Genomic DNA, 17,962 nt, shown 5'->3' on the forward strand with positions numbered 1-17,962 from the left:
GGCTTTCCCCAAGTGTGGCTGGGGGGCCGGGCACTGACCAGGGCTTTCCCCAAGTGTGGCTGGGGGGCCGGGCACTGACCAGGGCTTTCCCCTCAGTGTGGCTGGGGGGCCGGGCACTGACCAGGGCTTTCCCTAAGTGTGGCTGGGGGGCCGGGCACTGACCAGGGCTTTCCCCAAGTGTGGCTGGGGGGCCGGGAACTCACCAGGGCTTCCCCTAAGTGTGGCTGGGGAGCTGGGAACTTACCAGGGCTTTCTGTAAGTGTGGCTGGGGGGCCGGGCACTGACCAGGGGCCTTCGGGGACTGACCAGGGGCCTTCTTGGCCCTCGAGGGAAGAGACTGGCAAAGGAAGAAGTCAGGAACAAAGAGGCCAGCAGGGAGGTATTGACTTGGGCCCTGAACCCAGGAGCCAACAGTGTGAGAGGGTTCCCAGAGCCCTGAAGGTTGGGGCAGAGTCCAAAAACCATCCTGCCCACAGGAAGTTCAGGAAAAATGCCAGCAACGATGACTGTGGGAAGGGAGGCAATGATGGCGCTAAGTCAATCCCTGGTACCCAGGAAGAGACAACAGCGTCCCTGGGGAGGCCTGGCCTAGAGGTAGTGACCCCCGCAGAGACTGTGGGGTCAGGAATGATGGTGGTAAATGCCCCCAGTGGGGGTGTCCCTGGCTGCCACAGCCTGCCAGGGCCCAGGGAACTCCCCATCTCCCCTCTGACAGAGGAGAAGCATCGTCATCGTGGACACACACCGCCATCGTGGACACACACCACCATCGTGGACACACACCACCATCTGGGACACACACCGCCATCTGGGACACACACCGCCATCGTGGACACACACCACCATCTGGGACACACACCACCATCGTGGACACACACCGCCATCTTGGACACACACCACCATCGTGGACACACACCACCATCTGGGACACACACCACCATCTGGGACACACACCACCATCGTGGACACACGCCACCATCGTGGACACACGCCGCCATCGTGGACACACGCCACCATCGTGGACACACACCGCCATCTGGGACACACACCACCATCGTGGACACACACCACCATCGTGGACACACACCACCATCTGGGACACACACCACCATCGTGGACACACACCACCATCGTGGACACACACCACCATCTGGGACACACACCACCATCGTGGACACACACCACCATCTGGGACACACACCACCATCGTGGACACACACCACCATCGTGGACACACACCGCCATCTGGGACACACGCCGCCATCGTGGACACACACCACCATCGTGGACACACACCGCCATCTGGGACACACGCCACCATCGTGGACACACACCACCATCGTGGACACACACCGCCATCTGGGACACACGCCACCATCGTGGACACACGCCGCCATCGTGGACACACGCCACCATCTTGGACAGACACCTACATCGTGGACACACACCGCCGTCTTGGACACACACCCCCGTCTTGGACAGACACCCCCGTCTTGGACAGACACCCCCGTCGTGGACAGACACCGCCGTCGTGGACACACACCGCCGTCTTGGACACACACCCCCGTCTTGGACAGACACCCCCGTCTTGGACAGACACCCCCATCTTGGACACACACCCCCGTCTTGCACAGACACCCCCGTCTTGGACAGAGACCGCCATCTTGGACACACACCTCCATTTTAAGTTCCCTTGATTAAAAACTGCCTAAATCCGCCCCCAAACATCAGCCTAATGGCTAATGTCAGCATGACCAGAAACATTCCAGCCTTGGGATAAACCCTCTGTGACCAGAAAGCTCCCCTCTGACCAGAGACATTCCAACCCCACAATCAATTTTCCCTCACACAGAAACATTCTGAGCCTGCGAGAAGCCCCCTTTTCCAAAACCCTTTGTTGAGCCACTTTTTGTATTTTTTTTTTTTTTTTTTGAAACGGAGTCTTGCTCTGTCGCCCAGGCTGGAGGGACAGTGGCACCATCTCGGTTCGCTGCAAGCTCCGTCTCCCAGGATCAAGTGATTCTCCTGCCTCAGTCTCCCAAGTAGCTGGCATTGCAGGCGTGTGCCACCACGCCCGGCTAATTTTTGTATTTTTACTAGAGACGGAGTTTCACCATGTTGGTCAGGCTGGTCTCGAACTCCTGACCTCAGGTGATCTGCCCGCCTTGGTCTCCCAAAGTGCTGGGATGACAGGCGTGAGCCTCCACGCCCGGCCTCACTTTCTGTATTTCTTTCCTCCTTCTTTAACTCTTACATTTGGTGCCGAAACCCGGGACAGGTGTTGCGGACAGAGGCTCTCTTGCAACCCAGGAAGCTGTGGGCAGCAGCAGCTCATCCTGGGCTAACTCCTGGATCCTGAGGGTCTCTGGCCACCCCTCCCATCCTTTCTCTCCATTCACTTTCTGAGTAATTTGTGTGAGGAAGACAACTCATGTAAAGGGCACTTGGAGGCTCAAGCTGCAGCTACTCCCTGGTGGGTTCTCAAAACCCTCAGGTCTCTGAAATCCACCTCCGATCACCTGCAACATGTATTTTGCTCCCTAACCCTTGCTTCGTCTTTCTCTTCCTCCTTCTTCTTCCCTTTTCTCTCTCTCTCTCTGTGTTCCTTGCACGGCTCCAGTTTGGGAGCCCCTTTGCCAATTCCAACAGGAACATCCAACATCAGACACGAATCCAGCCGGCTGGTAAGATCTGCCCTCCTCTGACTTTTCGGTACCCAGGAAAAGTCAGGTCGGCCATCCTGGTCCTCGGAGGACCAGCAGGACTAAGCTAGAAGCAATCTTGAGGGATGCCCAGTATCTTCTCAGGTTGACCGTCCTCCTTATAAAGAGGATTCTGGGTCTCTGTCTTTTGTCTGGGGTTGCCTAAAACACAAACAGACACTCTCGGCTCCCTTTTACCAGCCCACGTGGGTGCCAAACAACCTGACATTCCTGCGTCCTCGCCTCTGGGATGTCTCCTTCCCAACCTGGCCCAACTTGGCTTACAGAGGAGCCTAAAGCCAGAGTGTTGAATTTTTTATTAATTCTCAGGGACCTTGACAACTTTATCACTAGGAAATGGCAAGAGGTTCCCTATACTCAGCCTATCTTCTACCCTCCCTGTGTTGAGTTGTACCTCTCATCGTGGGCAGCAAAAGCCACCCAGGTGCCGAGGCAAGAGACCGAGGACACGAGCTGTTCCGGTATAATAAAATATACAACAAGAATAGTTACACCAGATATAGATCTTAGATATGATTATATATGAATATCATTAATCATTAGTTGGTAGCAATTACTCTTTATTCCAATATTATAATAATCCTCGCTCTATCATCATAGCCTAGGAAAAACCAGGCCATACAGAGATAGGAGCTGAGGGGACATAGTGAGAAGTGACCAGAAGTGACCAGAAGACAAGAGTGCGAGCCTTCTGTTATGCCTGGACAGGGTCACCAGAGGGCTCCTTGGTCTAGCGGTAACGCCAGCATCTGGGAAGACGCCCATTGCTAGGCAGACCGTGGTCTAGCAGTAGCTTCAGTGTCAAGGAAAAACACCCGCTACTTAGCAGACCAGGAAAGGGAGTCTCCCTTTCCCTGAGGGAGTTTAGAGAAGACTGTGCTCCTCCACCTCTTGTGCAGTTATCCGGAGGCCTAACCCTCTCCCTGTGATGCTGTGCTTCAGTGGTCACGCTCCTAGTCTGCCTTCATGTCCCATCCTGTACACTTGTCTCTGCCTTTTAGATAGCAGTAGCAAATTAGTGAAAGTACTAAAAGTCTCTGATAAGCAGAAATAATGGCGTAAGCTGTCTGTCTCTCCTCTCTCTCTCTGCCTCGGCTGCCAGAAAGGGAAGGGCCCCCTGTCCAGTGGACATGTGACCCACGTGACCTTACCTATGATTGGAGATGGCTCACTCTCCTTATCTTGCCCCTTTCTCTTGTATCCAATAAATATCAGCATAGCCTGGCATTCGGGGCCACTACTGGTCTCTGCATCTTGGTGGTCCCCCACGGTCTTTTCTTTTATCTCTTTGTCTTGTGTCTTTATTTCTACACTCTCTTGTCTCTGCACATGGGGAGAGACCCACCGACCCTGTGGGGCTGGTCCCTACATCTCATGACATTTTTTTATTTTGAGATGGAGTCTCGCTCTGTCGCCCAGGCTGGAGTGCAATGGCGCGATCCCAGCTCACTGCAACCTCCGCCTCCCGGGTTCACGCCATTCTCCTGCCTCAGCCTCCCGAGGAGCTGGGACTACAGGCACCTGCCACCACGCCCGGCTAATTTTTTGTATTTTTAGTAGAGATGGGGTTTCACCGTGTTAGCCAGGCTGGTCTCCATCTCCTGGCCTCGTGATCCGCCCGCCTCGGCCTCCCAAAGTGCTGGGATGACAGGCGTGAGCCACCGTGGCCGGCCTTAAGTCTTCTTAATTTATGGCAACATAAATATTTGCATAAGTGCAATAAAAATCTGTTTTCTTTACTAAGAGGACACAATTGGAAAAACTGGTTATTTTAGCAAAGCTTTGACTGGAATGCTGTGCTTTCCTTTAAGGAATCAAACTTGACTTATGGAGCCAAGAAAGGCCTTGGAAAACTGGCCTTCTATTTTGTGTACGCAGTCTCTGTACAGGGTTTCCAACCTGTGCTAAGAAAAGAATGTTAGTTTCTGACAGGCCCAGAACCCCAAGTTATGTTGGAACCTCAAGAGGAAAGGAATTTGCCCAACTCATAGGTATTTAATGGTACAAACCCCTGACTGGACTCAGCTTTAAAAAGGTCCCATCTGAGATTCCTTGTCTTACCAGGGACCAGGGACTCACGTGCCTGGTTTTATGAAATGAGACCACTACTTCTCCTGTTACCCTTCCCAGCTCCTCCCCATCCTCCCCTTTTCCCTAGTTTATAAGACAGGACAAAAGGGAGAAAGAAAAAGCTGGAAAAGAAACAGAAGGAAGATAAATAGCCAGACGACCTTGGCGCCACCACCCAGCCCTGGTGGTTAAAATAATAATAATATTAACCCCTGACCGAAACTACTGGTGTTATCTGTAAATTCCAGACATTGTATGAGAAAGCACTGTAAAACTTTTTGTTCTGTCAGCTGATGCATGTAGCCCCCAGTCACGTTCCTCACGTTTACTTGATGTATCACGACCCTTTCACGTGGACCCCTTAGAGTTGTAAGCCCCTAAAAGGACTAGGAATTTCTTTTTCGGGGAGCTCGGCTCTTAAGACGCGAGTCTGCCGATGCTCCCCACCGAATAAAAACCTCTTCCTTCTTTAATCCGGTGTCTGAGGAGTTTTGTCTGCAGCTCATCCTGCTACACCATCAAAGCCAATTTAAAAGGCCTACGTAAAAAATAATTATTCTTGGCTGGGCACGGTGGCTCACGCCAGTAATCCCAGCATTTTCAGAGGTCGAGGCAGGCGGATCACCAGGTCAGGAGATCGAGACCATCCTGGCTAACACGGTGAAACCCCATCTCTACTAAAAATACAAAAAATTAGCCGGGCGTGATGGCAGGTGCCTGTAGTCCCAGCTACTCAGGAGGCTGAGGCAGGAGAATCACTTGAACCCGGCAGGGCAGAGTCTGCAGTGAGCTGAGATCGCGCCACTGCACTCCAACCTGGGTGACAGAGGGAGACTCCGTCTCAAAATAAATAAGTAAATAAATAAAAGTAAAAATAATAATTATTCTTGCTGCACTGTATACATATAATTAGGCCAAGTATAATAAAGCAAACCAGTCCTACCATAATTTGTCTTTTTTTTTTCTTTTTGAGACAGAGTCTCGCTCTGTCATCCAGGGTGGAGTGAAGTGGCTCAATCTTAGCTCACTGCAAGCTCCACCTCCTGCGTTCATGCCATTCTCCTGCCTCAGCCTCCTGAGTAGCTGGTACTGCAGAAACCCGCAACCATGCCCGGCTAATTTTTTGTATTTTTAGTAGAGACGGGGTTTCACCATGTTAGCCAGGATGGTCTCGATCTCCTGACCTCGTGATCCGCCCACCTCGGCCTCCCAAAGTGCTGGGATGACAGGCGTGAGCCACCACACCCAGCCCATAATTTGTCTTTTAATAAAAGTGGGAAAACTGGAAAAAGAAAAATCGTGTTTGAAAAACTATAGTTACCCGTCGTGAAATTCTAGTTTTGCCTAATGGTTTTCAGTTTTTATTCTTTTCTACAGTTTGAATTAAATTCTAATTTTTCTGGCTACAAGTCTCCAAGATAATGTTTTGCATTCTTTTCCTTTTTCTTTTTCTCCAATTTTTCCTAACTGAAAACTCCTGAAACCCAAGTTCTGCTTTCTGAAAGCCCTATGAACTAAAAGCTAGATGTTTCAACAGGTGCTGCTTGGAAGGCCCCAAAACAAAGAGTGCTACCAGGAACAAATCAACCTCTTCCCCTCCAGGGCTGCGTTTGGTGACCCGTAATGACGACCTCCCGCAGCAGGAAGTGGCCGGAAAGAACATACCACCCCTCGTCCCTTTATTACTAGAGGGTCTGGATTCACAGAACAGGAGCATTGCCATCTTGGACACACACCGCCATCTTGGACCCATAACGCCATCTTGGACACACACCATCTTGGACACACACCGCCATCTTGGACACATACCGCCATCTTGGATAAGCACCACCATCTTGGACACACAACGCCATCTTGGATAAGCACCACCATCTTGGACACACAGCATCTTGGACACACAGCATCTTGGACACACACCACCATCTTGGATACGCACTGCCATCTTGGACACACACCGCCATCTTGGACACATACCGCCATCTTGGATAAGCACCACCATCTTGGACACACAACGCCATCTTGGATAAGCACCACCATCTTGGACACACAGCATCTTGGACACACAGCATCTTGGACACACACCACCATCTTGGATACGCACTGCCATCTTGGACACACACCGCCATCTTGGATAAGCACCACCATCTGGGACACACACCATCTTGGACACACACCACCATCTTGGATAAGCATCACCATCTTGGACACACAGCATCTTGGACACACACCACCATCTTGGATACGCACTGCCATCTTGGACACACACTGCCATCTTGGACACACACCACCATCTTGGACCCATAACGCCATCTTGGACACACACCACCATCTTGGACCCATAACGCCATCTTGGACAAGCGCCACCATCTTGGACACACACCGCCGTCTTGGATAAGCACGACCATGTTGGACACACACCATCTTGGACACACACCATCTTGGACACACGCCACCATCTTGGATAAGCACCACCATCTTGGACACACACCGCCATCTTGGACCCATAACGCCATCTTGGACAAGCGCCGCCATCTTGGACACACACCACCATCTTGGATAAGCACCACCATCTTGGACACACACCATCTTGGACACACACCGCCATCTTGGATAAGCATCACCATGTTGGACACACACCATCTTGGACACACACCGCCATCTTGGATAAGCACCCCCATTTTGGACACACACCACCATCTTGGATAAGCATCACCATCTTGGACACACAGCATCTTGGACACACACCACCATCTTGGATACGCACTGCCATCTTGGACACACACTGCCATCTTGGACACACACCACCATCTTGGACCCATAACGCCATCTTGGACACACACCACCATCTTGGACCCATAACGCCATCTTGGACAAGCGCCACCATCTTGGACACACACCGCCGTCTTGGATAAGCACGACCATGTTGGACACACACCATCTTGGACACACACCATCTTGGACACACGCCACCATCTTGGATAAGCACCACCATCTTGGACACACACCGCCATCTTGGACCCATAACGCCATCTTGGACAAGCGCCGCCATCTTGGACACACACCACCATCTTGGATAAGCACCACCATCTTGGACACACACCATCTTGGACACACACCGCCATCTTGGATAAGCATCACCATGTTGGACACACACCATCTTGGACACACACCGCCATCTTGGATAAGCACCCCCATTTTGGACACACACCACCATCTTGGATAAGCATCACCATCTTGGACACACATCAGCATCTTGGACAGACACCGCCATCTTCGACAAGCACTGCCATTTTAAGTTCCCTTGATTAAAAACTGCCTAAAACCAGCCCCAAAACATCAGCCTAATGACTAATGTCAGCATGACCAGAAACAGTCAAACCCTGAAATAAACTGCCTCTGACCAGAAACATCCCAAGCCCAAGATAACCTCCCCTCAGACCAGAGACATTCCAACCCCTCAGTCAACTTTGCCTCACACAGAAACATTCCGAGCCTGCGATAAGATTCCTCTTCCTGAACCCTTAAATACCCGTAGTCCGTAAGAGAGAACACTCCTGACCTAACTCAGCCAGAAGCCCCACTCAGGCTTGTTCTCCAAAATAAACCCATCTTTGACTGTGAAGCTGCTTTCCTTCTTTCGTCTTTCTTCAACTCTTATACCCTCCTCAGCCCTCCTCACCTCTTGAAGGTGCCCCCAGATCCTAGCCCTGACACCCATCCTGGTCTTCAGGGCACCAGTCGCCAAGCCCTGGACCTGCCCTGCAGATCTCAACCCCAGATCACATAGACCCCTGCCCTATGCCCCGTCACCCCCCAATCATGGAGACCCATGCCTTCTGTAAGGCACCCCAACCACTCTCATCCCCATCACTAGGACCAGGCACGTGGTGTCCCCCCTCCCAGGGTACCAGACCTCCAGTCCTTAGTCCCTAAGAATACACTCCTGCCTCACTGCACTATCCACAGGCAACCAGTAACTACCCTACCATCACCAGTAACTTTTCTGCCATCACCAGTAACTACCCCCATCACCAGTAACTACCCGCATCACCAGTAACTATGCCCCCTCATCACCAGTAACTACCCCCCATCACCAGTAACTAATCCCCATCACCAGTAACTACCCCCATCACCAGTAACTATCCCCCATCACCAGTAACTACCCCCATCACCAGTAACTACCTGCATCACCAGTAACTATGCCACCTCATCACCAGTAACTACCCCCCATCACCAGTAACTACCCCCATCACCAGTAACTATCCCCATCACCAGTAACTATGCCCCATCATCACCAGTAACTATGCCCCATCATCACCAGTAACTATCCCCCCATCACCAGTAAGTATCCTCTCATCAACACTATCTCCCATCAACAGTAACTATCCTCCCATCACCACTAACTACCCCACATCACCAGTAACTACCCCCATCACCACTAACTACCCCCATCACCAGTAACTATGCTCCATCATCAAACCCAGTAACTATCCCACCATCACCAGTAACTAACCCCCATCACCAGTGACTATCCTCCCATCACCAGTAACTAACCTCCCATCACCAGTAACTATCCTCCCATCACAAGTAACTACCCCCATCACCAGTAACTATGCCCCATCATCACCAGTAACTATCCCTCATCACCAGTAACTAACCCCCATCACCAGTAACTATCTCCCATCACCAGTAACTATCCCCCATCACCAGTAACTATCCCCCATCACCAGTAACTATCCCCCCATCACCAGTAACTATCCCCCCATCACCAGTAACTATCTCCCATTACCAGTAACTATCCCACATCACCTATAACTATCCCCCTGTCACCAGTAACTACCCCCCATCACGGGTAACTATCCCTTCATCACTAGACCCTCTCCTCCATGTGATTAGGGCTCCAGAGAGAGGCAGACACCCACTGCCTAGGCGTCCTGCCACCCGCAATAAGATCCTCATGGGGGCACCAGGAAACACTTCCCATACCCCAGCTACAAAGTCCAACCTTCAGTCACAGGGCCCACTCCATCCCTAGAAGTCCTGAGTCACTCACCTCCCCAATCCCTAGGGGTCCCAGGTCACTCCCCTCCCCCATCCCTAGGGGGTCCCGAGTTACTCTCCCCTCCCCCATTCCTAGGGGTCTTGGGTTACTCTCCCCTCCCCCATCCCCAGGAGGTCCTGGATCACTCTCCCCTCCCCCATCACTAGGGCATCCTGGGTCACTCTCCCCTACCCCATCCCTAGGGGGTCCTGGGTCACTCCTCCCTCCCCATCCCTAGGGGGTCCCGGGTCACTCTCCCCAACCCCATGCCTAGGGGTTCTAGGTCACTCTCCCCAACCCCATCCCTAGGGGGTCGTGGGTCACTCTCCCCTCCTTCAACCCTAGGGGGTACCGGGTGACTCTCCCCAACCCCATGCCTAGGGGTTTTTGGTTACTCTCCCCACCCTCATCCCTAGGGGTTCCAGGTTACTCTCCCCTCCCTCATCCCTAGGGGTCCTGCATTACTCTTCCCTCCACCATCCCTGGGGGGGTCCCGGGTTACTCTCCCCTCCCTCATCCCCAGGGGGTCCTGGGTCACTCTCCCCTCCTTCAACCCTAGGGGGTTCTGGGTCACTCTCCCCAACCCCATGCCTAGGGGTTTCGGGTTACCCTCCCCTCCCTCATCCCTAGGGCTTCCGGCTTACTCTTCTCTCCCTCATCCCTAGGGGTTCCGGGTTACTCTCCCCTCCCTCACCCCTAGGGGTTTTGGGTTACTCTCCCCTCCCCCATCCCTAGGGGGTTCTGGGTCACTCTCCCCAACCCCATGCCTAGGGGTTCCGAGTCACTCTCCCCTCCCCCATCCCTTTGGGTCCCGGGTTACTCTCCCCACCCCCATCCCTAGGGGGATCCCGGCTTACTCTCCCCTCCCCCATCCCTAGGGGGGTCCTGGGTCACTCTGCCCTCCCCATTCCTAGGGGTCCTGGGTTACTCTACCCTCCCCATGCCTAGGGGTTCCGGGTCACTCTGCCCACCGCCATCCCTAGGGGGGTCCCGGGTCACTTGCCCTCCCCATTCCTAGGGGTCCCGGGTTACTCTCCCCACCGCCATCCCTAGGGGGGTCCTGGGTCACTTGCCCTCCCCATTCCTAGGGGTCCCAAGTTACTCTCCTCTTCCCCATCCCTGGGGGTCCCAGGTTAGTCTCCCCATCCCCATGCCTGGAGGTCCCGGGTTACTCTCCCCTTCCCCATGCCTGGGGGTCCCGGGTTACTGTCCCCATCCCCATCCATGGGGCTCCGGGGTCACTCTGCTGTCTCCACCCCTGGCGGTCCTGGGTCACTCTACCCTCCCCATTCCTAGGGGTCCCAGGTTACGCTCCCCTCCCCCATCCCTAAGGGGTCCCAGGTCACTCCCCACCCCCATCCCTAGGGGGTTCCGGGTTACTCTCCCCTCCCCCATCCCTAGAGGTTCCGGGTCACTCTCCCCAACCCTATCCCTGGAGGTCCCGGGACACTCTACCCTCCCCCATCCCTAAGGGTCTCGGGTCACTGTCCCATCCCTATCCCTAGGGTTCCTGAGTCGCTGGGCCCTCCTGGGTTCAGCCCCTCCGTCCCCGGTCCCCTGCCCCGCCCAGGCCCAGGCCGCACCGCGTTGCTGAGGATCTCCTGACGGCGTGGGGAGGCGCTGGCCAGCACCACGCGCTTGTGCAGCAGCTTCCCGATCACCGGGCACAGCACCATGGCGTCCACGCCGGGAGCCGGGAGTCCGCAGGTGCTGGCCCGGAGCCCGCGGTGCGCGTAGCGCGGCTGCAGAAAACTACGGCCAGAGTCCCGCCTCCGCGAGGCCACGCCCCCGCCCGTCTCCGCGAGGCCACGCCCAGTCCGCGCCTTCATTGGCCTCCCCGCGAGGCCGCGCCCAGGCCACGCCTCCATTGACTGCTCCGTCAGGCCACGCCCAGGCCACACCTCCAATGCCCTCTCCGCCAGGCCACGCCCATGTCACGCCTCCATTGAGCTCCCCGTGAGGCCACGCCCAGGCCACACCCCCGCCCGCCTCCCCCCGGACACCGCCCCGGCCGCTTGATGAAGCACCGCCCCCAGCTCCGCCTCCCGGGCCCCGTCCCCGCCCCTCCTCGCCCCGCCCCGCCCCGCCCCGCCTGCGGCGCCAAGACCTACAATCGCGCAGGCAGCAGGGGGGTCCCAGGGAGGAAAGGCTGCGTGGATACTTGGGGTTCCTTGCAGGCGCGGCGTTGGGAGTGGAAATGCTGGAGTTCCCGCGGCTGAGGTTGTGGGCAGCTGTGGGGGTGGGGGTGTTCTTACTCGCACAAGGGGGGGCCAGGCTCAGAGATGGGGGTCTTGTGGGTGCCATGTCGGGGAAGGTAGAGATGGGGGGTTCCCCGCGGACCCGGTGCGAGTCGCGTGGAGATGGGGGTGTCCACGGGCCTGGTGGGAGGGGCATGGAGATGGGGAAGATCCCTCCAGGACCGGTGGGAGTGGCGTGGAGATGGGGGTCCCCGCGGGCCTGGTGGGAGTGGCGTGGAGATGGGGGTCCCCGTGGGCCTGGTGGGAGTGGCGTGGAGATGGGGGTCCCCGTGGGCCTGGTGGGAGGAGCGTGGAGATGGGGGTGTCCACGGACCTGGTAGGAGGGGCGTGGAGATGGGAGAGGGGTTCCCGAGGGCCTGGTGGGAGTGGCGTGGAGATGGGGGTCCCCGTGGGCCTGGTGGGAGGGGCGTGGAGATGGGCGTGTCCACGGACCTGGTGGGAGGGGCGTGGAGATGGAAGTCCCCGCGGGGATGCTGGGAGGCGCGTGGAGATGGGGATCCCCGCGGGGATGGTGGGAGGGGTTTGGAGATGAGGGTCCCCGCGAGAATGCTGGGAGGGGTAGGGATATGGGGGTCCCCGTGGGCCGGGTGGGAAGGGCGGGGAGATGGGGGTCCCCTCGGGCCTGGTGGGAGGGGCGTGGAGAAGGTGGGGGTCCTTGTGGGAGGGGCGTGGACGTTGGGGATCCGCGCGGGCGTGGCGATGGGCGCGGCGTGGGGACCCCCTGTGGGCGCAGTGCGGGGGGCGCAGGGATGGGACCAGAGCCGGCGCTGTGAGGTGGGGGGCGCCCTGGTGGTCTCGGCTGTACCTTCCCTCCCTAAATGGACCCCACCTCCAGGGCAGCGGGTCCCTTGCGCGCCGCAGACTGCAGGGGGCGCGCGTGAGCTGTGCGAGGATTTTTCTTAAACTCCAGAGTCCAGCCGCACCTGCTCCACATAAACCCAGCTTGGCGTGGAGACTCCGGCACTGTTTCCCCAGCCTTTGTGACTCAAAAGATTTTAAAATAAAATGTCAAAAATAATAATATACCCAGAGCCTATGCCAGTGATGTGTAGATACAGAAAATGGAATCCTACGGTTAATTTTGTTAACTGTGGAATGACATCTGAGGGTGTCCAACACATTATGGAGAAAACGAAAAACTGTAGTCAGAGAAGTTACAGAAGACTCAAATAAAAGAGAGGAAAAAAACATCTAAACCATGTGATGTCTGATTTTCAATATTGTGAGTTTTTGAAAAAAATTTTAAAAAGCACATAGATTCACATTTCAGAATTTTGGAGAAGTAACTTTCTTCGTTTTGAAGCAATAGAAAGAATCACAAGTTTACAAACTACTGTATATAACATAAACTCCATGCAGGTGAAGGTTTTCGTTTGTTTGTTTTCTTTCTTTCTTCCTTCCTTCCTCTTTCTTTCTTTCTTTCTTTCTTTCTTTCTTTCTTTCTTTCTTTCTTTCTTTCTTTCTTCCTTTCTTCCTTTCTTCCTTTCTTTTCTTTTCTTTTCTTTTCTTTTCTTTTCTTTTTTTCTTTTCTTTTCTTTTCTTTCTTTGTTTTTTGAGACTGAGTCTCACTCTGTCGCCCAGGCTGGAGTGCAATGGTGCAATCTCATCTCACTGCAACCTCCACCTCCCAGGTTCAAGCGATTCTCTTGCCTCAGCCTCCTGAGTAGCTAGGATTACAGGCACCTGCCATCACACCGGGCTAATTTTTGTATTTTTAGTAGAGATGGGATTTCGCTGTGTTGGCCAGGCTGGTCTTGAACTTCTGACCTCAGGTGATCCACCCGACTCAGCCTCCCAAAGTGCTGGGATTACAGGTGTGAGCCACTGGGCCCAGCTGCGGGTGAGATATTAAATCATAAAGAAAAATAGCAAAGGAAATTACAGTAATTCTCTATAGAAGATGAAGTGAAAGCTGCCACTTCCTACACGGGTACAGGCAAAGCTGGAGGGTTTAGTGACCTAGAGTGGGGGTTGCTGGTAACTGTCACTCAAAACCCTGGGGCTTAAAACAGCAAAAAATTAATTGTATTACAGCTCTGGAGGCCAGACATTAGAAATCAAGGAATAGGCAGGGCAACGCTCCCTCTGAAGGCTCTAGGGGCGGGTCCTTCCTGCCTCTTCCAGCTCCTGGGGGCTCCAGGCATCCCTGGGCTTGTGGCTGCATCGCTGTAGTCTCTGCATCCGTCTCCATGTGTCCTTCTCCTCTGTGTCTGTGTCTCCTCTTCTGTCTCTTACAAGGACACCTGTCATTGTGTTTAGGGCCCATCCTTCTCCAGGATGATCTCATCTCCAGATTGTTAATCACATCTGCAAAGATCCTTTTTCCAAATGAGGTCTCATTGCCAGGTTCTGGGCCTTAGGACATGGACATATTGTTTGGAGCTCACCATCTAAACCATTGCAATTGTGTTTGTTTCCTTCTTGAGGCTCTAGGAGAGGATCCTTCCTGCCTCTTCCAGCTCCTGGGGGCTCCAGGCATCTCTGGGCTTGTGGCCGCATCGCTGTAGTCTCTGCGTCCGTCTCCATGTGTCCTTATCCTCTGTGTCTGTGTCTCCTCTTCTGTCTCTTAAAAGGACACCTGTCATTGGACTTAGGGTCCACCTTAATCCAGCGTGATATCTTGAAATCATGAACTAATTGCACATGTGAGGACCCTATTTCCAAATAAGGTGCCATTCACCAGGTGGAGATATCTATGGGAAGAAACGAATCAACCCGGTCCTCCATACCAGCATTCCAGAAGGAGTGCTAACCAGAGATGAGGTCCAGCAGCCTTTAACACGCCTGTATTTATCCCTGTAAGTTCTCCATTACGGCCACATCATTGCAACCCCAGCAGGCAGAGCTTTAACTGCTCTGAAGCCCTGGCTACTGCAGCCTCCTCCTGCTCTCAATGTACCCTTCAGTGACTTTCAGATCTTTCTTTGCTTTTTTTTTTTTCTTTTTTTAGACTGACTCTTGCTCTGTCACCCAGACTGGAGTGCAGTGGCACAATCTCGGCTCACTGCAACCTCCACCTCTCAGGTTCAAGTGACTCTCCTGCCTCAGCCTCCCAAGTATCTGGGACCGCCACCACACCCGGCTAATTTTTTGTATTTTTTAGTAGAGATGGGATTTCTCCATATTTGCCAGGCTGGTCTTGAACTTCTGACCTCAGGTGATCCACCCACTTCAGCCTCCCAAAATGCTGGAATTACAGGCATGAGCCACTGTGCCTGGCCAATGCCTGTTTTTTATTTGTTTGTTTTGTTTTGTTTGTTTGTTTCTTTTTGAGACAGAGTCTCACTCTGTCACCCAGGCTGGAGTGCAGAGGCGCCACCTGGGCTCACTGCAAGCTCCGCCTCCTGGGTTCATACCATTCTCCTGCCTCATCCTCCCGAGTAGCTGGGACTACAGGCACCCACCACCATGCCTGGCTAATTTTTTTTCTATTTTTTAGTAGAGACGGGTTTTCACCATGTTAGCCAGGATGGTCTCGATCTCCTGACCTCATGATCCACCCGCCTTGGCCTCCCAAAGTGCTGGGATTACAGGCGTGAGCCACCGTGCCCGGCCAATGCCTGTCGTTAATAAGCAACCCAGTCTATGGTATTCTGTGATAGCAGCCTGCAATGGACTAAGACATCTCATAAGATGAGAAGAGGAGCTGAAGACACAGACACACATGGAGGGACGACCCTGTGAGGACACACGGAGAAGACGGCATCTCCAAGCCCAGGAGAGAGGCCTCAGGAGGATCCAGCCCTGCCCACACCTGGATCTCAGACCTCCAGCCTCCAGGACTGTGGGAGAATCAACGTCTGTTGTTTAAGCTGTACAGCGTACAGGACTTTGCTATGGCAACCTCAGCAAACTCATACACCCCGTCCCACCAGGCCGGGCTTCCCTCCTTAACGTTCTGTTTTGCATTGAGCCAGCATTGCATGGTTGGAGGTTCAAAGATTTTCAAATGTGTGCATGTGTGTGGGTTTTGTGTGATTCAGTTGCCACCAACTGAGGAGATCCTACCGTCCAAGAGACACCTGGCAATGTCTGAAGATATTTTTGGCCGTCACATCTGGGGGTGTGCATGCAGTGCGGGGGTGCTGCTCCCATCTGGTGGGTGGAGCCCAGGGTCTCTGCTCAACACCCTACAGTGCCCAGGATGGCCCCACCACAGAGAGTCCTCCAGCCCCAAATGTCAGCTGTGCTGAGGTGGAGGAACCCTGAGTTAGCATGAGAGGGTTTGTCTATCTATCATCCATCTATGTATCCATGTTATCCATCATTTATCCAGCTGTTCATCTATCATGTATCCATCTATCTTGTCTATGTATCTATCTATTACCCTTCCATCTATTTAGCCATAATATCTATGTATCTCTCTATCCATCCATCTATGTATGTATGTATGTATCTATCTATCCATCTATGTATGTATGTATGTATCTATCATCTATCTATGTATCTATCCATCTATCTACGTATGTATGTATCTATCCATCTATCTATGTATGTATGTATCTATCATCTATCTATCCATCTATGTATGTATGTATCTATCTATCATCTATGTATGTATCCATCTGTCTATGTATGTATGTATCTGTCAATCTATCATCTATCTATGTATCTATCCATGTATGTATGTATGTATGTATGTATCTGTCTATCATCTATGTATCTATCCATCTATGTATGTATGTATGTATCTGTTTATCTATCATCTATCAATCTATGTATCTATCCATCTATCTATGTATGTATCTATCTATCATCTATGTATCTATCCATCTATGTATGTATGTATGTATCTGTCTATCATCTACCTATCCGTCTATGTATGTATCTATCATCTGTCTATCTATCCGTCTATCTATATATGTGTCTGTCTATCATCTATCTATCTATCTGTCTATGTATGTATCTATCATCTATCTATCCATCTATGTATATATGTATGTATCTATCATCTATCTATCCATCTATCTATGTATGTATCTATCATCTATCTATCCACCTATCTATGTATGTATCTATATCTATCTATCCATCTATCTATCTATGTATGTATCTGTCTATCTATCATCTATGTATCCATCTATGTATGTATCTATCATCTATGTATCCATCTATGTACGTATGTATGTATATATCTGTCTATCATCTATCTATCCATCTATGTATGTATCTATCTATCATCTATCTATGTATCTATCCATCTGTATGTATGTATGTATCTGTCTATCATCTATCTGTCTATCTATATATCTATCCATCTATGTATCTATGTATCTATCATTTGTCTATCATCTATCAATCTATCCATCTATGTATCTATGTTTTATCATTTATCTATCATTCATCTGTCTATCTATCATCTGTCAATCTATCATCTATGTATCTATCATCTATCATTAGATCTACCCATCAATCTACCCATCTATCTATCGTCTATCTTTCTATCTATTCTACCTACCTATCATCTATCTATTGTATCTACCTACCTATCTCATCTATCATTTATCCCCCCTCTTATGTTGTCTATGTATCTATTATCCATCTGTGTATCCATTATTTACCTATCATCTATCTAGCTATCATCTATTATCTATCTATCCATCCATTCTGTTTATCTATGTATCCATCTATCTATCGTCTGTATAACTATCCATCTATTATCTATCTATCTATCTATCTATCTATCTATCTATCATCTATCTTCTATCCATCTACCCATCTATCTTTCCATCATCAATCTATTATCTATCTTCTATCCATCTATCTATCTTTCCATCATCAATCTGTTATCCATCTATCCATCATCTATATATTCATCTATCATCTATCAATCTATCATCTACCTATCATTCATCTATCTATCTATCTAT

General features: G+C 51.8%; 2 protein-coding genes across 5 annotated transcripts in view; one reads left to right on the plus strand and one right to left on the minus strand.

The window, feature by feature from the left end:
* Positions 1-8,411, plus strand: part of LOC134739004 (histidine-rich glycoprotein-like) — a 37,427-nt gene extending 29,016 nt beyond the window's left edge. For both annotated transcript variants that reach the window (XM_063660192.1, XM_063660193.1), the window contains exon 4: positions 6,331-8,411. The gene's annotated coding sequence lies outside the window, so the exon portion shown is untranslated. The remainder of the gene's footprint in view (positions 1-6,330) is intronic.
* Positions 1-11,622, minus strand: part of ASMTL (acetylserotonin O-methyltransferase like) — a 51,697-nt gene extending 40,075 nt beyond the window's left edge. Inside the window, exon 1 of one of the 3 annotated variants that reach the window (XM_054470896.2) lies at positions 11,418-11,622. In XM_054470896.2, coding sequence (XP_054326871.1) covers positions 11,418-11,510 — 93 coding nt within the window. In that variant the 5' untranslated portion in view covers positions 11,511-11,622. Of the gene's footprint in view, positions 1-244; positions 1,434-11,417 lie in introns of those variants that run through there. The other 2 variants (XM_054470897.2, XM_063660190.1) reach the window with 2 other exon arrangements.
* Positions 11,623-17,962: the final 6,340 nt, after the last annotated feature.

The sequence above is a fragment of the Pongo pygmaeus genome, chromosome X (assembly GCF_028885625.2).
Source record: "Pongo pygmaeus isolate AG05252 chromosome X, NHGRI_mPonPyg2-v2.0_pri, whole genome shotgun sequence".
Classification (NCBI taxonomy): domain Eukaryota; kingdom Metazoa; phylum Chordata; class Mammalia; order Primates; family Hominidae; genus Pongo; species Pongo pygmaeus.